At 34.7% G+C, this 20115-nt stretch overlaps 1 protein-coding gene across 9 annotated transcripts in view; it reads left to right on the top strand.

Annotated features, from left to right (window-relative positions):
- Window positions 1-20115, top strand: part of RPS6KA3 (ribosomal protein S6 kinase A3) — a 122459-nt gene that overhangs the window by 82817 nt on the left and 19527 nt on the right. For 6 of the 9 annotated variants that reach the window (XM_023514332.1, XM_003791897.3, XM_023514331.1 and 3 more), the window contains 11 exons: window positions 821-901; window positions 1657-1736; window positions 2413-2519; window positions 6795-6832; window positions 7043-7185; window positions 8301-8371; window positions 15277-15365; window positions 15527-15591; window positions 15682-15784; window positions 16417-16541; window positions 18960-19085. In XM_023514332.1, coding sequence (XP_023370100.1) covers window positions 821-901; window positions 1657-1736; window positions 2413-2519; window positions 6795-6832; window positions 7043-7185; window positions 8301-8371; window positions 15277-15365; window positions 15527-15591; window positions 15682-15784; window positions 16417-16541; window positions 18960-19085 — 1028 coding nt within the window. The remainder of the gene's footprint in view (window positions 1-820; window positions 902-1656; window positions 1737-2412; window positions 2520-6794; window positions 6833-7042; window positions 7186-8300; window positions 8372-15276; window positions 15366-15526; window positions 15592-15681; window positions 15785-16416; window positions 16542-18959; window positions 19086-20115) is intronic. The other 3 variants (XM_012806426.2, XM_023514335.1, XM_003791899.3) reach the window with 1 other exon arrangement.

Here is a 20115-nt window from a genome sequence, read left to right as displayed (position 1 = left end):
GCCAGCCACATACATCTAAGGTGGCGGGTTTGAATCCAGCCCTACCCGCCAAAACAATGACAGCTGCAACCAAAAAATACCTGGGTATTGTGGCAGGCACCTGTGGTTCCAACTACTTGGGAGGCTGAGGCAGAAGACTCACTTGAGCCCAGGAGTTGGAGGTTGCTGTGAGCTGTGATGCCACAGCACTCTACTCAAGGGGACAGCTTGAGGCTCTGTCTCAAAAAAAAAAAAAAAAAGATTTACACAGATCTGAATTCAGATATAACTGCAAAACCTTTGCTTTTTTAGCTATATACAGTATCTCTTCTTTCTCCCTTATATTTCCTCCCTCCCTTGAAATAGGCCTATTTGGGCATATCCATTCCTCACCACTTCTGCCACATTTGTATGGATGGATGTTTAATGAATGTTCATTGAATTGAGTTGATAGGGCTGGTAGAGATGTTGAAACCTAGTCTCTTTTTTGTTTTTACTATTTAATTAGGATGCTTTGTTTTCTTAAAAATCACATGCTTTTTTTTGCCATTTTTCAAAACTATAATTAAACTGCTTATACATGTTAAACCCAATACCTAATGTGTTCTCTGTAATTTTTTCACCTTTAAAACATGGTTTGTATAAATATGTATGACTTCTTTTGGTTATATAATGTAATAAAAGATTTTTTTTAATTTTATAAATGAAAAAGCAATAAATTAGAAGTTCACATTTTTATGGACATAAGCAAAGTTTTATTTAATATAGGCATAAAAACAATATGTTTTAAAGATTATCTTTGAAAGATATTGCAATGTAGCATATGCGCATTCTTTTATAGTTCGAGACCGTGTTCGGACAAAAATGGAACGTGATATCTTGGTAGAAGTTAATCATCCTTTTATTGTCAAGTTGCATTATGGTAAGTTGTGAACCACCTCCCACCTCACCCCCCCCATTCCCTGAGTGCATTTAGCTATACTACTGTATAGAAATATAAATTTTTATGTGTTTAGCAAGTCTAGAAATTAAACCATTATTACTTCTTAGACAAACTTTAGAAACTTTTATTGCATTTACTTTATGTTTCTTTTAAACATTATAAAGTTAGTTTCTGAGTAGTAACCATAGGAACAAGTAAGGATAATCATTGTTTTTAATTATAATAATTAATAATAATGTGCCAGCATTTTATAGTCTATGTGTATTAGCCCAACCTAAAGGTAAAAAAGATCCCTAATGTGAGGGTCCTAAAACTGTTCTCACCATTCTTTTTCCCAAAGCCATGTGCTTTTTCTCAGTGGGTAAAAGTGTGGCAATTCTTATTATGTGTAACTAAATCAAACCAACCCACATTTTTTTCTGTAACTAGTGGCTTGGTTTTTGTTTTATGGTTAAGTGGGTCTTTTTTCTGTTGTGAGTTTTTCTTACGGATCACATGCTTAGAACTACTGTATTCCTGTAGAAAATCTAGTCGTTTCATAATAAGAAATACTGCATTTAACATTTCCACATGGAAACTAAGGGAAATCAGGGTTTTCTTCTGAGTTAAAGTAAGTTTAGAGGTAGTAAATAATCATTAATTTGCTAAAAATATTCATTTGTAAATGACCTAATATAAACCTAAACAAAATAAATTACAGTGAATTAAATGGAAATTTTCATTTCTTCATTCAGCTTTTCAAACTGAAGGGAAGTTGTATCTTATTTTGGATTTTCTCAGGGGAGGAGATTTGTTTACACGCTTATCCAAAGAGGTATATGATTAATCTCTATTTTTAATCTATTTATATGCATCCTGTTTCAACTAAAGCATTGTTATAGCTCAGTATTATATTTATTGCATTTTCTCTAGTGACATAAGATTCTTACGGTGAAGAATCCAAGCCAAAAAGAGTTCTCTTCAATGTTTTGAATTTATTCTGAAAGCAGGACTTTAAATTGACAAATAAACTATCTTTATCTTAAATGCTGCTTCTTTTATAGTTTTTTTCAGGAGGAATAATATATCAACAAAGTATCATTAAACAATTAGTAGGGGAATGTCAGCATGCATTTTTTTTATTAAATCATAGCTGTGTACGTTGATGCAATCATGGGGTACAATGTGCTGGTTTTACGTACAATTTGAAATACTTTCATCAGCAGCATGCATTTTTAAAGATAATTTTTCATTTCTAAAATGTTACTGTGCTGGGACAATAGTGGCATAACACGAATATAGTTGTTACTTAACAAAATGTAAAATTATTTCTCCCACAGCACATAGTTAGTATTTAGTAAGTGATTGGTTGTCTGTTTTGATAATTTGCAAATTCTTTCATGACCAAATTGTAGATATAGCTATGTATAGTTAACATATTTATAAATTTTTTGAATATTTATAAAGAACACAGACAAAATTAAGAGAGAAAAATTATTCTTTTATTTTAGGTGATGTTCACAGAGGAAGATGTCAAATTCTACTTGGCTGAACTTGCGCTTGCTTTAGATCATCTACATAGCCTGGGAATAATCTATAGAGACTTAAAACCAGAAAAGTAAGGAATCATGCTACTAAGTTGAATACAGTATAATATAATTAATTATTTAGTAGGTTATAAAAAATAAGGTGACTTCATAAAACTCCCACAGCATTACATCAGAGGGCTTGTGCTACACATCTCAGCTAACACTATGTATTTTCATGCTTTTTAAATCTCAGTTAACCAGTAAATATTATATTGTTTTCATCTGAACCCTTTAACTTTAATAAGATTGAAATCTATTGGTAATTTGTATTTTTGTGTCAATTTTCTGTTCATGGCTTTTGGTCATTTTTCATTTATTTTTTATTTTATTTTTTTGAAACAGAGTCTTGGTCTGTTGCCCAGGGTTGAGTGTAGTGGTATCATCATAGTTCACTATAACCTCAGACTCCTGAGCTCAAGCAATCTTCCCACCTCAGCCTCCCAAGTAGCTAGGATTACTGGCACACACCACCATGCCCAGCTAATTTTTCTGGGATTTTTTGTAGAGTTGAGTCTTGTCATGCCTTTCAGGCTGGTCTTGAACTGGCCTCAAGTGAGTCTCCTACCTCCCCCTCCCAAAGTGCCAAGATTATAGACGTGAGCTACTATACCTGGTCCATTTTCCTTTTAAAATGTTATTTTTTTCTCATTAATTTATAAGAGAACTTTAAAAATTAAGAATTTTAACCATTTGACATATATTACAAATATCATTTTCAAGTCTTTTAATTTTAACTTTTATTTATTTATTTTTTGTATATAACCTTCCCACATCTCCTGTATACTTTTTTTTTAATTTTTATTAAATCATAGCTGTGTATATTAATGTAGTCATGGGGTACAGTGTGCTGGTTTTATATACAATTTGAAGTATTTTCATCAAACTGGTTAGCATTAACCTACACATTTATTTCCTCAGAGCTGTCAGTCTTTTTTCTTTTATGGTTTCTTCCATTACTTTAATTCTTAAAAGGCTTTGTCAATCCCATGGGTCTGATATTTTTCTTTTAATTTTATGGCTTCTATTTTTTATTTTTAACTCCATTTAGATTTTTTTTATATGAATGATGGTTTAGAGCTAACCTTTCCCCCAAATATCATTTATTGAAAATTTTTTTCTCCATATATTTTGAAATTTTAAGTGTGAGTTGAGCAAATTTGCCACAGCTTTTATAAAATCAATCTTCTTCAAGAAGCTGTTATTATTTAAATTGTACATATTTATTTGTTTTAATTTGTCAGTGTTTCTCTGCTACTGAGTAGGAGAGGGTTTTCTTTTTTTTTAAAGAATATAAGCAAGAGCCTTACTGTATCAGGACTATTTTTAAACAGCTCTGTTGGCTTAGTTCCTGTAGCTCAGCGGCTAGGGTGCCAGCCACATACACCAGGGTTGGCGGGTTCGAACCTGGTCCAGGCCTGCCAAACAACAATGACAACTGCAACAAAGGAAAATAGCCGGGTGTTCTTGCTGGTGCCTGTAGTCCCAGCTACTTGGGGAGGCTGAGGCAAGGGAGTCACTTAAGCCCAAGAGCTTGAGGTTGCTGTGAGCTGTGACGCCATGGCACTCTACTGAGGGTGACATAGTGAGACTCTGTCTCAAAATTAAATAAATCAATAAATACCATAAAAAATAAACAGCTCTCTTGAGTTGTAATTCACATACAATACAAAATAATCCATTTAAAGTATACATTTCATTGGTTTTTATTATCCTTGCACAGCTATACAGCCATTATCCTATCAAGAATGCTGAATATTATTTTAAAATGTTAAGTGCAAAATTTATATATTGAGACAGGAAATAGAGGAAATTCTCTAAAACTCTAAAGTGAGCATTTGGAAATTGCCATACTTTTATGTTTTGTGTTTGTTTTTCATACATTTTGGTTTTTGGATAAGTCATATGTTTTGGCTTTTATTCCCCATATTTTCCTCATTATTTTCCAAACTTTTAACTAGTATGACACAAAATACAATTCCTGGTGAGAATAAATATTCAAGCATATAGTCCTTAGAAGAAAAAATTACTATAAACATAAATTAAACATTCATAAGAGAAAAATAAGTGTTACTGTTTAATGTCATGTAATTGAATATATTTATTTTAGATTATTGTGTTAGCATTGGTCCTGTACATATAAAGCATGGGGCCTGTCTCAAGGCTTGAATAAGATCAAATGTAGGTAAGATTACTTACAGATCACATAGGTGTCTAAAACTAAATGATACTATTAAATTGAACTAATATTTAATTGGTAAATGATCCAAGTGAACACCATCACACAGAAATTTAAATTGTAGGCCAAATGTTTTATGAACTGTTAGGAGTTTTACAGATCCTTTTAGCTAGAACTCTGTTATAATAAATATGACTTAAAATAATTATGAATTATTGAAAAGTAACTTTATTGAGAGTTGATACAGTTGAATTTTTCTTTCAGAAACAAAGTATGGGCATGGTTATCTTTAAAGAATACATATGCTGTAGAAGGTATAAGTAATGCCCTTTTATCTATACCAATGGTTCTCAACCTGTGGGTCATGACCCCTTGGGGGTCTCCTGCATATCAGATATTTACATTACAATTCATAACAGTAGCAAAATTACAGTTATGAAGTAGCAATGAAAATAATTTTATAGTTGGGGGTCACTACAACATGAGAAACTGTATTAAATGGTCGTGGCATTAGGAAGGTTGAGAACCACTAACCTACACAGTAGAACCTTTGTAAGCTGACCACCCAAGGAACTGTAACAAACTAATCAACATACAGAGGTGGTCAACATAAGGAACTAGGCCTGCTGTACTGATACGTGCATGTCTGGTCTACAAAAATTAGGTCAACTTAAGGAGGTCGGTGTACGGAAGTGGTCAACTGTGGAAGTTCTACTGTATTTTCTTTTTTCCTTTCAAAACTGCCAAGAATGACTTGAGGTTTGTTTTGCTTTTAGAACTGTCTTTCCTGTATTTATTAGACAGAAGGGAAGGTGATTCCCACTATACCTAACAATGCCCATTATGCTACGTATTCTCTAAATATGTTGGTCTGCTTCATAATCAAGCATCAAGATTAATATTTGTTTCATAACAAGTACCTTATTATTACTTGAAAAATATGCCTCTACTGCAGTACTCTCAGTGATAAACTTTGTTGTAATTATATATGAATTGATGAAGTACAAAGGTTGGTAATATTTTTGTTATAGTAAAATTTTCTTATAACAAATTTTGACTTGCACATATTTGAGTTACAATTAAAAGTAAGAAAATGCCTGTGTTGTGGGATAGCTTTAAATATAAGTGAAGCAGTTTATTGGCCTTTCAAGTGAGTATACTAAAAACCTATGCAGAAATACAGATGCTGGCCTACAGCTTAGTACTCACTCTTTTCTATAGATCCTTAAATGGGATTATTTTCTACTCTAGTACCTGCTCAAGCCAAAAACCTGAGTGTCATTTTCCAGGTGTTCCTTATCATGATCCAATGAGCTCACTGAATGCCCTTTATTTTCTATGTTGTTTTCTAAAGTTGCAGATCCGATTACCTCTACCTTCCATGCATGTTTACCTTTCATGGTCTCCTTTGTCCTTGAGAAGATGCCTAAACTATTTGGAATGCCTTATAGGCCCTTTGCCATCTGGCCTTATTCATTCAACAAATATTTCTTATTTGTTCTATGCTCTACCAGACACTGAGCTATAAAGATGAATAAGAGCAAACCTTCTAGGGGGCTCACAGTTTACTTAGAAAAACACTGCAGAATGTATGCAGTGAAGGGATGGGTCAGTGAAAAACAAGAAGTGCAAGGAAGGTAGTGTGTTGAAGAGAAGAGGATTGTGTAGGTCATATCACAGAAAAATTTGGGAAGGAATCTTATTGAGTCAGATACTTTTTTAAAATGACCAAAAGAATGACAAATCTAATGATTTTGGCTTGAGTATGTGGACCCTCTCTCTGTCTATTGTGCAAGCTCCAGGGGGTTTAGTCAGGCCACCTCTGCAGAAAGGCATTAGAAAGAGCAGCTTAGAAGAGTGTAGGTTATTTTATTCTTTTCCTAATGGTTTTAAAGCTCTCATGTCTCATTAATACAAGTTCATGGCATTGCCTTTGGGATTTGTTATAAATGTATATCAAAAAAATAATTTTTCTCCTTTACCCTTGCCGCCTTATTCACAACCTAAAGCAATATTTTAGAATAAATGTGTAATAATCTAATGCCTAAGGAAGTAATTTCAGTTTTAGCTTCTATAAATCTCTATTGAGTGATTTTTAAAAAGATTTTCTGACTTTATATTCTTTCAGCATACTTCTTGATGAAGAAGGTCACATCAAGTTAACAGGTAAAGATCCTCATTTTAAGCTATTCTCTCCTACTCTATATTATTTCATCATCTAAAGTTGATTACGATACAAGTATTAAGTAATATAATGTGTTAAAAACTTGGATCAAAATTTTTAATAATTAGCATAAATGTTGGAACTCTGACTTTAAAATTTACATATACAAAATTATTATAGAATATTTATGAAATCAATATTTATTTTGGTAGATTTTGGCCTAAGTAAAGAGTCTATTGACCATGAAAAGAAGGCATATTCTTTTTGTGGAACTGTGGAATACATGGCTCCAGAAGTAGTTAATCGTCGAGGTCATACTCAGAGTGCTGACTGGTGGTCTTTTGGTGTACTGATGGTAAGATTTGGATTTGGGGGATTTCGGGGAGAAAGAGATTGTTTTGTTTGTTAAATGAGAATCAGAAGTAAGTGTTGTAAGAGAGAAGCTGATATATTTATTTTCTATATTTTACACTATATGTAATAAATAACCAAGAAGAATTATTGCATGCAGTATAGAAGGACTATGGAATCCATGAGTTGCTTCTATCTCATTCTAATATGAAAAGGCAAAAATATATTGCCATTGACTTTCAGCTAATAATGATAATCTAAAGCATCAATGATGTTTACTTTTGGGGAGAACCTGGTCCAGAAATCTATTAGTAAGTAACCCTACAAAATAAGTTCTTATGAATAATTGGAAGTCTGTCAGATTGTTCATACATGTATACTATAAAATGCCATATAAAATGTGACTAACTTCTGCAAAAGAACTATATAGCTCACTTAGTAAATGTCAAGAAGTTCTATAATGAATATGGTAGAAATATGAATCACTTGGTTTATTATGTAGCAATTTTATAAGATTTGGTTTTACACAATTAAATTCAAGAACAGGGGAGGGGGCTCAGTGCCTGTAGGTCAGTGAGTAAGGCGCCGGCCACATACAGTGAAGCTGGCGGGTTCAAGCTCGGCAGAGCCTGCTGGACAACAATGACAACTGCAACAAAAAAAAATAGCCAGGCATTGTCGTGGGCGCTGTAGTCTCAGCTGCTCAGGAGGCTAAGGCAGAAGAATCACTTAAGCCCAAGAGTTTGAGGTTGCTGTGAGCTGTGACACCATGGCACTCTACTGAGGGCCACATAGTGAGACTCTGTCTCAAAAAAAAAAGAACAGGAGTAGAAATGGGAGGAGAAGGAACTCAGTAAGCTCCCACCTAATGGATACAATGTAGGGGTATATGGCACACCTCTTGGGTGAAGTACTCAAATGCAACTCAGACTTTTCCTAAAAAAAAAAAAGAAAAACTTCAATTTAACTTAATCATATGTACTCTTATATTAATCCAAAATTTAAAAAAATAAAATATAAAGATTTGGTTTTCATTAAGATGGTACTTCTTTAAATCTTCTTGCCTTGAGACTTTGATACTTACTGGCTAATATTGCTGATTATTTTGCCTTTCTGTAGTTTGAAATGCTCACTGGCACGCTACCTTTCCAAGGAAAAGATCGAAAAGAAACAATGACTATGATTCTTAAGTAAGTACTCCCTAATGTAGATGTTTTGATGAGATTTTAAAATTCATTCCTCAAACTAAAAAGGAGATTTTAGAGTATCGGCTATAGTATAAGTAATAACTAAGAAATTCATCAATATTACATGGTTTTAATATAAACAAACTACCTAGACTTAGAGTACTCATATTATTTTCATGTTAGTGGTGAACTACTGAAAGCTTTACCTTTAAGATTTGAAATATAACAAGAATGCCCATTATTCCACTTCTGTCCATGTTGTTCTGGAGGTTCTAGCTAGTATGGTAAGGCAAGCAAAAAAGGTAAAGTATAAGATTTAAAAAGAAGAAATAAAACTGTTATTATTTAGACAACATTACTATGTCCATAGAGAATCTAGTCATTATATAAATTCCTGGAATTAATAAGAGTTTAGCAAAGTTGCTGGATACAAGGTCAACAGCAACAATCTACTTCATGTCTGTATGTATATGAACAACAGAAAATAGAATTTTAAAAGAGGATATTATTTACAGTAGTATAAAAAATTATTAAACACCTAAGGATAAATTGAGCAGAAGTTATGCAAGTCCTCTATGCAGAAAACTAGAAAATTTTGTTTAAAGAAAATTTTAAAAGACCAAAACAACTTAGAAGGATATACCATGTTCATGTTAATACAGACCCAGTGTTGTAAAGATGTTGGCTCTATAGATCAGTGTTATCCAATAGAAATACAATGTGAGCCATATATATAATTTTACCTTCTAGTAACTACATTAAAAATGTAAAAAGAAACAATTAAAGTTAATTGTAATGAAGTTGGTTGGTTGGTTGGTTGGTTGGTTTTGGAGACTGAGTCCTGCTCTGTCCCCAGATAAGAGTGCGGTGGCCTCATGATACCTCACTGTAACCTCCAACTATGGGGTTCAAGAGATCATCCTGCCACAGCCTCTGAGCAGCTGGGATTACAAGGAGCACCACCGTACCTCCCTAATTTTTCTATTTTTAGTAGAGATGGAGTCTAGCTCTTGCTTAGGCTGGACTTGAACTCCTGAGCTCAAATGATCTTCCCATCTCAGCCTCCCAAAGTGCTTTGATTACAGGTGTGAGCCATCACACCCAGCCAAGTTGTAATGCTTTATTTAACCCAGTTTATCCAAGATGTTATTTCAACATGTAACCAATGTTAAAACATGACTGATGAGGCTCTGTGCCTATGGCTCAACCGGCTAAGGCGCCAACCACGTACACCTAGGGTGGCGGGTTCGAATCCCCAGCCCGGACCCGCCAAACAACAATGACGGCTGCAACCAGGAGATGGCCAGGCGTTGTGGCGGGCGCCTGTGGTCCCAGCTACTTGGGAGGCGGAGGCAGGAGACTCGCTTGAGCCCAGGAGTTGGACGTTGCTGTGAGCTGTGATGCCATGGCACTCTGCCCAGGGGTACAGCTTGAGGCTCTGTCTCAAAAAAAAAAAAAAATGACTGATGAGATATTATAAATTTTTCTCATACTCATTTGAAATTCACTGTGTATTTTACACTTAACAATTTGGAGTAGCCATATGTAGTTAATGGCTGCCACAGTGGATGGTAAAACTAGTTTCAATGCAAATCAAATAAAAATTCTGACAACTTTTTTGTGTGGAACTTGATAAACTGATCCTAATATAATACAAAGGACCAAGAAGAGCTAAAACTCTCTTGAAGAAGAATAAGATTGGAAGACTTTGCTTTACTAGGTATCAAATCTTATCACAATTGTAATTAGGATAATTTGGCCCTGAAATAAGCATGGAAAATAAACCTGTGCAGTAGAACAGATAGCCCAGAAACAGACCTATACATACATGGATGCTTAATTTGTAACTGTTAGGAATTGCAGAGCAGTAGGAAAAGATAAACCTCCTCCTAATAAATCATGCTTAGCTGGGTGCAGCAACTCACACCTATAAACGTAGCACTCTCGGAGGCTAAGGTGAGTGGATTGTTTGAACTCAGGAGTTTGAGACCAGCCTCAGCAAGAGTGACACTCTGTCTCCACAAAAAAAAAAAAATAGCCGAGCATTGTGGTAGGAGCCTGTAGTCCCAGCTACTTGGGAGGCTGGGGCAAGAGGATCACTTGAGCCCACAAGTTTGAGGTTGTTGTGAGCTGTGATGCCATGGCACTCTACAGAGGGTGACAAAATGAGACTCTGTCTCAAACATAAATGAATGAATAACTAAAATATGCTTGAAAAGTTGAATATTCATATAGGAATAAATAAAACAATGACTACCTCCATCATACATAAAAATTACCTCTACTGTATCAAGAAATTCATACAATCTATTACAAAATGTTAGCCCAATAAAAACATGGGTGAGAGAATGGAGGATTTCACAAAAAGGATATTCAATGGTGAAAAAACTTATGAAAAGATGTTCAACCTCATTAATCAGAAAATACAAATTAAAACCACAATGAGCTAGCACTGCATACCCACCAGAATGGCTAAAATTAGAAGACTAACAATAAAAAAAGTTGGTGATATGTGGAAAGGTGGCAACTTTCATACATTGCTGGAAGGAATATAAATACTCATATAACCACACTTTGGAAAGCAGTTTTTATCATTATCTTCCTTTCACTTCTTTCACTTTTCATTTTTTTTTTTTTTTTTGCAGTTTTTGGCCAGGGCTGGGTTTGAACCTGCCACCTCCGGCATATGGGGCTGCGCCCTACTCCTTTGAGCCACAGGCGCTGCCCCACTTTTCATATTTTTTTGTTTTGTCATTATCTTCTGAAGACAAATATGTGTATATCCTCATCTGTTTATCCCACTTTTAGGCATAGACCCAATATATAAGAATGTAGGTACTTGCACATTAAGAAACAAGTCAAAGTTGTCCACAGCAGCATTGTTTGTAATGGCCAAAAAGTGGAAACTGTTATCATTAACAGAATGGATTAGTGAATGATGCTATATTCATACAGTCAAATACAAGTTAATTGCGTTTACTATCTATAAATATTTTAGGCTTTGGTGGCCACACACAGTCTCTGTCAAATAATCTTCTTTGTATTATTTCCAGTCCTGTAAGAATGTAAAACAGTTCTTAATGCAAGAGCTATACAAAAACAGGCTGAGGCCTTTGGCTCATGGGTGTAGTATGCCATGCAGCAGAGAAAATGAACAAACCACAGTTATATGCTTTACTTGGGTAAATCTCACAAGAATGTTGAGGAAAGGAAGTTCAAGACACAAAAGAATAAATAAATACTCTATGATTCTTTTATAAAGTTTACAAAGCAAGCAAAACTAAAACATAATTTTTTAGCGTCCATATTTAGACGGTAAAAGCTTGAGGCAAAATAAGGAAAGTGGTTACATTGAATGAGGAGTTCTGACAATGTTATATTTCTTGGCTAGATGACTATTCACTTTGTGGAGAATCATTGAGCTATGTACTTTGAGTGTTTTCTTTTTGTTTGGGGCTTTTTTTTTTTGGTATTTTATGTTATTCTACACAATAAAGATTTAAAAATATGTGCTACATAAACGAATGTTCACTGAGCTTTCATTGCTGAAACTTTATTGCTCAATCTGCTTTGGTCTCTTCCTTTAAGCTAACAAACATTGGTGTCATTTAAAAAAAGAAAAAAAAAAAACCCTTTCTTTGACCTGGCCTTCCTTTCAAGCCACTACTCCACCATCTTCCTGCATCCTTTCAACACAAAGCCTCTTTAAAGAGTAGTCTATGCTTTCTGTTACTACTTTTTTGGCTTCTTTTATTGCACAGCCTATTTGTTATTCATCCCCATCACTCTACTGAAATGGCTCTCACTATGCTTATCTATAGTCTTCAGGTTGCTAAAACCAGTAGCATTAACATGATTCATTTAACAGATGATCGAATTTTTGCTCTGTGTACTTGGGATACAGTGTAAACAAAACTTAGATCTTCAGTGGTCTCACAGAGGTTACGTTCTAGTGGAGAAGATGAGCACTATTTAAACAAATATAATTTCAGATAGTAACAGGAACTACAGGGGTAATAAACCAAGGTACTCTATTCTAATAGTGACCCTTTAATGTATGAGAGAAGGGGTGAGGGAAGGAGCCATTTTAGATGGGACAGTTAAGGAAAACCTCTGAGAATATTTGACATTGTTGGGTACTCCTTCTCCCCTTAGTTTTTTCATACTCTCATCTACTTTGCCTCTCTAACCATTTCCCTTTTGGTCTCTTTTTCTTTTTTTCATAACTAAAATTTCATAACTATTTTTTTCATAAGATTTTCAAATGTAAATTCTCAGAAATAAAATAAGATAATGAATACATGTCCCCACCACCCAAATTTAACAGTTATCAAGATTTTGCCATTTTTTTGTCTGTTCTTCTATTGTTTTTTCTTCTTTACTGAAATATCTTAAGCATTCCAGACATATCATTTCTCACCTACGTCTAAAAATATGGATATTTTCTTACATAACCACATCTAACAAAACTAATAATGTTTAGGTATCATCTAATGCCAATCCTTAACCAAATTTTTCAGATTGTCTCCAAACTATGTCTTTACAGATGGATCCAAATCAAGTCTACATACTCCACTTGGTTGTGTTTCTTAAGCTTCTATTAATCTAGAATAGTCTACCTCTGTTTTTCCCCTACTATTTACTCATAGAAAACAAGTCATTTGTGGTCTAGAATTCTGCTATCTAGTCAAAAGGCGAGACCACCTCTTAGTATCTGGAGGGAAGGAGCATAAAGCTGATTTTTTTGCTTACCACAGCAAAGGAAAACAATGCAGATTCAATAGTCTAAACAGAGTAGACCACTGATCTTGTGCAGGATTTTGGGAAAGGGTAGAGTTTGAGAAGTGGCAGATTTTCAGGTCCATAAGTGAGGTTGACATCTTCTGTAAGAATGTGATTATTTGGGCAGGACTGTTGTTGATCGTTTAACCCTCACATTTGTTCATTAGAGTGAGTCCATTCCTGTTTGGCTAATTTTCAGAGACAAATAGCAGTTACTGATTGGTTGGTTTGCAATTGTGTTCACCAGGCAAGTTGTCATTGACTAGTTGAATGGATTTAAAACCAATTCTGGTGGTTCTCTTGTTACCATAGTTACATAACAATCTTTTTCTGGAGTTTGGAAACTTTTTTATTCTCCTTGTGTTATTAACTTGCTCCCCTGTTCTTTTTTTGGCAAGATTATTTTGTACCTTGTACTGTGCATTCCCTAATACATTATACCAGGAGGCTTACAATACCTTGTTGCCCCTACTTTAAGTGGTAATTTTCAGTGGTCGCCCGATTCCTTCATTATACAGTTCCCTGTCAAGCTTTCATCTAATTGTTTCATCCATTGATAGTCATTACTTGATATTCTGTAAGGAATTCAAAAATGGTGAATTTCTGTTACTATTATTCTACTACCCTTGAACCTTCTTGAAAATAAATCTGGTATTGTTAGTCTACGGTTTGAAGACCTGTGCTACATCCCTATTATTTAATATAGCGTTGTTTCCCCAGTTTTGGTCAATAGAATCTTCAATGTACAGAATATTAATAGGCATTCTCTGAAAAGAGGTGCTAGAAACAAATGTTTAGAAAATACTGACTTCTTTACTCTAGATTTCTCAGCCGTTTTTATGCAGTATTTTTATTCTATTTTTCCAACAAGATAGATAGCACTCATTGAACCATGAAATATTTTTATTGTTACTAAGTACCTAGAGGGATTAATGTTATTCAGTAAAATTTGAAGGAGCACTGGCCAAATAATTTAGCCTTTTAGATAACATTTTAAGGTCTTTCACAATTTCATGTTAAATTATGTATTTCCTACTGTTCTTTTAGCACTCTTTGCATATATCCTTCTGAATTTGTCTCCTACTGTACTGGGGTTATCTATGTCCATCTTCCCCACTGACCATGGTAAGCTATCTTTATCTCTGTATCCTCAGCACTCAACAGTATGTGGCGCATAGGAGTTCAGTAACAACTCACTATTGGATCTATTTCTGAAATAGGAATTTCTCTGCTAGCCCTTTCTTCAACTCCATTATTATTTTCAAACTTATGGGATCATTAGTTTCTTTAATTTCTAGGTTTGGAAAAAGAATAGAATTATATATTAGAGCTGAAACAGACCTTCCAGCCCACCTAGGCCAGTGGTTTTCATACTGTATGGCATGGAGTCCTTGATATCCCACAAACCTCTTTCCCACCAGTTCCCCTTCCCTGTAGCAGGTGTTAAATGGAATAGGAAGGAGAAAGTGGCAAATGAACCACATGTTTTCTTAACAGTTTTAAATGTCAGGTTTGTTAAATTCCCTTTGAAAAAGGGTTCCAAGGTTATAGGTTGAGAGCCAATCTCCTTGCTTATGAAAAAGTGATAACAGACGCAAAAGGATTGACTTTCCCAAGGTCACAAAGTTCTTAGTAATAGAGCCAGAAGACGTTCATTAGAAGATTATGGACTAAAATTCAATTGTATGTTCACATAAAAACTATACATGAATGTTTATAGTAGCTTTGTTCATAATAGCCTAAAATTGGACACAATCCAGATGTTCTCAACAGATTAATATGGATAAGCAGACTATGGCACATCCATACAGGAGCCCCTACATGTGATAAAATGGCATTAAACTAAACACACACAGATAAGTGCAAGGAAAACAGGAGCCATCTAAATAAGATCAGTAGATTGTCTCAATGTCAGTATCCTTGTTGTGATATTATACTATAGGTTTGTAAGGTGTTACCATTGGGGGAAACTGGGTAAATGGCACAGGGGATCTTTCTGTAGAACACCTTACAATTAACTGAATGTGAATCTACAAGTATCTCAAAATAAAAAATTTAACTTAAAAATAAGTTAAAAGTACAGATGCCGCCAAAAAATTAAAATATTATGTGGATTTATTACACAGAGCCAAACTTGGGATGCCACAGTTTTTGAGTCCTGAAGCCCAGAGTCTTTTACGAATGCTTTTCAAACGAAATCCTGCAAACAGACTAGGTAAAAAAATTAATTTATTTATTTTATGTGTTTGTTGGTGTTTGGGAGGGTAGATATTTGTTTTTGAGGCTGGATTATTAAATATTCTGACAAGTATTAAAAGCAAAGACTAAATAGTATATACATTTCCCTTGAATAAAGTTACTATCAATTGTTAATAGGTGCAGGACCAGATGGAGTTGAAGAAATTAAAAGACATTCATTTTTCTCAACAATAGACTGGAATGTAAGTATAAAATGAAAATGTGCTTGATATGTATTTTTATAATTAGCCCTTGTCTAAGTCTTTTTTTTTTTTTTTTTTTTTTGCCTCCAGAAATTGTATAGAAGAGAAATTCATCCACCTTTTAAACCTGCAACTGGCAGGCCTGAGGATACATTCTATTTTGATCCTGAGTTTACTGCAAAAACTCCCAAAGGTAAGGAGAAAATGTGAAAGTCCAAATATATAGTACAATAAATATATGTTTTTACTTGTTCAATCAGAAAACCTTTTCTGGGGTAACTCTATTATTCTCAAATCTCCTGAATTTGCTGTAGATCAACTTTGTATCTCTGAAGTAGGAGGCATAATATTGCCAGGTTATGACTTAGGGCTGTACTATATCATATAGCCACATGTGACTAATTACATTTAAATTAATTTAAAATTAAAGATTTAGTTTCTTAGTCACAGTAGGCACATTTCAAGTGCTCAGTAGTTGTGTGTGGCTAGGGTTGTCATACTAGCACACGTAAAGAAAATTCTCCTAATTCCAAGTTCTGTGGGACAGTGCTAATTTCAAATATCATTAACCCAGTAATTCATGAACTTATTATAGTATTCAAATGATTTAGCTATTTTCTAGGCTCTGAAGGACTAGGATCTTAGAGTTGTGGTGGCAATAAGTGGTCAGGACAGATCTGATATAGTGACTTACTAAAGTATCCTAGATAGCAAGAGGTATATACTGAGGACCTGAGAAGTACAATTCCAGAATAAGGGAGAAAGGTTGTAATGTCAACAATTATTCCTTAATTACCTTTCAAAGTAATTTCTTATTTTTTTCAGATTCACCTGGCATTCCACCTAGTGCTAATGCACATCAGCTTTTTCGGGGGTTTAGTTTTGTTGCTATTACCTCAGATGATGAAAGCCAAGCTATGCAGACAGTTGGTGTACATTCAATTGTTCAGGTAAGTGAATGTCTAGATCAGGTGTCCTCAAACTATGGCCCACAGGCCACATGCATGCCTAGGACATGTATCCGGCTCGCCGGGTGTTTTTGCCACTGCTGCCTGTCCTACTTAGCAGCCGACTCATCCCAGGGCCCACAGTCCGGCCCTCCAACAGTCTGAGGGACAGTAAACTGGGCCCCTGTTTAAAAAGTTTGAGGACCCCTGGTCTAGATAATTTTTAATTTGAAATGTTTTAAAATACAGTCGTTGTGTGAAGAATTAGATTAGATTTTTTCTGCTGACTCAGAGCAAGCAGTTTAAAATACATTTTATGTCATTAATGTTACTCTTAAAAATTTCTTCCACCTGTCATTGGAAAAATTATAAGAACTCAAATCCTGTATTACCCATGTGACTTGAAAATAAAATTCTAAGAGAGTTGAGACAGATATCACTGTCTTGTCTCTCTCCTGTGCCTCAAAATGTTTATCATGCTAGTTTGTTTCTTCTCCTGCCCCTCTCAGGTCAACTATGATGAATTGAGGTCTCCTAGTCCCTTAATGCCTTACCACCTCTGTAAAGGGCCAGATAATACATTTTGAGGCTTTATGGGCTATATGTTCTCTGTCACAATTACTAACTCTGCTGTTGTAGCACAAAAACAGCTATAGATACTACATAAATAAATGAGCATATGTGTGTCCCAGTAATACTTAGTTTACAAAAAAAGATTTGACTCACAGGCCATAGTATGAGAACCTCTGCTTTAGAAAGATATAAGAAATAAAAATGGGCTTGGCACCTGTAGCTCAAGCAGCGAAGGCGCCAGCCACATACACCAGAGCTGGTGGGTTCAAATCTAGCCTGGGCCTGCCAAATGAAAATGACAACTTCAACCAAAAAATATCTGAATGTTGTGGCAGAAGCCTGTAGTCCCAGCTACTTGGGAGGCCGAGGCAAGAGAATCACTTAAGCCGAAGAGTTTGAGGTTGCTGTGAGCTGTGATACCATGGCACTCTACCCAGGGCGACAGCTTAAGGCTCTGTCTCAAGAAAATAAATAAATAAAAATGAACTCAAATCTTAAGTTTTCCAAGTTTCATGTTCTTGTTCTTCTGGAGCCTCTTTTGTCATTAGGAAGAAATGGTTATGGGTACTGCCTTAGGGTGCCCCCTACCGCCTTATCCCATCTGTTCATCAGAATTGTAGAAAAACTAGGTAAAGGCCATAGAAGAAGCAAGATTCTGTAGGACTATGGGTATGTGTTTGTAACAGGAGACTGGACTAGTGAATATTGTTATAAGAACACAAGTAGTAGAAACCATTAGATTTCTTTCTTCTTACACTGATATTATAGAAAGATAAATTTAATTCCTGTTTATAATTATGGAGGAAACTAGATATATCTTTTGAAGCATTGAATTATTTTAGGGTAGCATTAGTGCTTGAATTTGGTTGATGATTAAGTTGCTTTTGCTCTAAAATTTTTTTTCATGAATGTTTCTAGAAAATTAATTAGTTAAGACTCTGATTTTTTAAAACAAGGTTCATGTTGAAAAAGACTGTCCTTTTACTGTGCAAGTACATGGATATCTGGCAAGTTTTTTAATTATAAATTCTATACTTAACATAAAAACCACAAACTTGATGTTCTAGAGAATTCACGTTTTAAACTATACAAAGCTCATAGTCATGGAAGTCCCATATTATTATGGCCAAGGGCAGCACAGCTTACCTCAGCCTATTTATAGAACCGGTAATTTGCTGTTCATCATCTACCATATGTTCTTAGTCCCTAACCCATGAATAGCTTCTTTAGCAGAAGTTGTGTAAAGCTACGACTTGAGGGTGAAGAAAGAAGGGGAATGGCTAATGAAAGTCCAGGATGAAAACAGATATTGCTTGCAAAGTGTACATTGTTTTTATTTAATCCTCACCATTACTCTCTGAGACAACACAAGCTCAGCATTACATGGTTTATAAGTAGTAAGGAGTGCATCTGAGATAAGAATCCAGATGTTCTAATTCTAAATCTTCCTAAACCTTTTCCTTCTATACCAGAGTTTTCGAATTTTCCCTCATTTGTAAAGGTGTTACAAAAACCTTTAGCCATTTGGGGAGTGGAATGGGGCTAAATCACAAAGTTATGGGTTCTTTATCAAGTAGCTCTGCTATTTTCTGTACATATTCAGTTTTTCTTTTTAAGATAAGCTTTTTTGAAAGGCATATTTCTTATTGTACATTTTATAGTAAACACTTTTAAATATGAAATGTACTCATAGAAGAATAGGTGCTATATTCATTTTATGCTTACTTACATTCATTTATAGTTATAGTTATTACTATCAATCATACATGCTACGTATCATAGTCCCATATTATGAAATGCACTAAAAGCGTTACAGAACTCTTTTTCAGTTGATAATTTTGTTTGTAGCAGTTGCACAGGAACAGTATTCAGTTTACTGATGGATATGAAGTAAAAGAAGATATTGGAGTTGGTTCCTATTCTGTTTGCAAGAGATGTATACATAAAGCCACAAACATGGAGTTCGCAGTGAAGGTAAATAGTTTTAAATTTTAAATTACCTTGAATACTTCTTAATTCATACATGGCAGTACCAGATAAAAATTACATTCTTCTTTTTGGTAAGAGTGCCTTTTGTTATAAAAGTTAAGGTAAGTTTAAATATCTGGCTCATGATCTTCAGAGATCTTAATCTGGAACTATGGATTTCCCTCTGGATTAAAAGGTAAGGTGATTATTATACATCCAGTTTGTTTAGAACAGTCCCAGTTTGCACCTCACATGATTTTTAAAGCATCTCTTTTAATCTCAGAAATCCCCATTTTATGATCAGGGTGTCAGAGAATTCCTCAGTATTGTGTGGCAATATTTGCATGTTTATCTTTTTTCTGACAAAAATGTTCATCCCTTTCTTTATAGCTTCACATCTAAAAGGATCTGGGAATAAATAAAACAAAAACCACTAGTATAAAATGTATTACTATTAGATAATTTCATCAGATATTCTAAGGCAGAATTTAAGGTTCAATTTCTCTTGAACCTTAAAAGTAATTTATAAATATGGGCAAATCATGTTTAGTTAATGAGAGATTGACATTAATTATTATCACTATTCTATACTTGGATATAATTGCTTTAAAAAGTCATCAGGCTTTGTCTGTAAGGCTTTTTCTGTCAAATGTAAGGATGAATCATGGAAATATATTTCATTTGCTATTCTTCTATTCATTGCTCTTATTGAAGTCTGGGATACATAGAAATTTTCAAATTGCTACCGTGTTTCCCCGAAAATACGACACTGTCTTATATTTATTTTTTTCTCAAGAAGACACACTAGGGCTTATATTCAGAGGATATCTTATTTTTATTAAGTATAATACAAAAATCTACATTTATTCAAATACAATTAAGTCATCATCTTCTGGAACCTGACAGGGGGAGCCGACCTTGTTGGTGGGGCTGGCGCTAGTGATGTGTGAACTCCTTTCCCCTAGCTGTTCCCACCTGTGCAATAGGATGCCTGTGACCATAGTTACCACACGTGCACCTGCGCAAGTGCGAATGG

This window comes from Otolemur garnettii, unplaced genomic scaffold (genome assembly GCF_000181295.1).
Source record: "Otolemur garnettii isolate 467f Iridium unplaced genomic scaffold, OtoGar3 scaffold00051, whole genome shotgun sequence".
NCBI classification, from domain to species: domain Eukaryota; kingdom Metazoa; phylum Chordata; class Mammalia; order Primates; family Galagidae; genus Otolemur; species Otolemur garnettii.
Note: the sequence above shows the minus strand (reverse complement) of the source record. Positions and strands in the feature narration are given on the sequence as shown.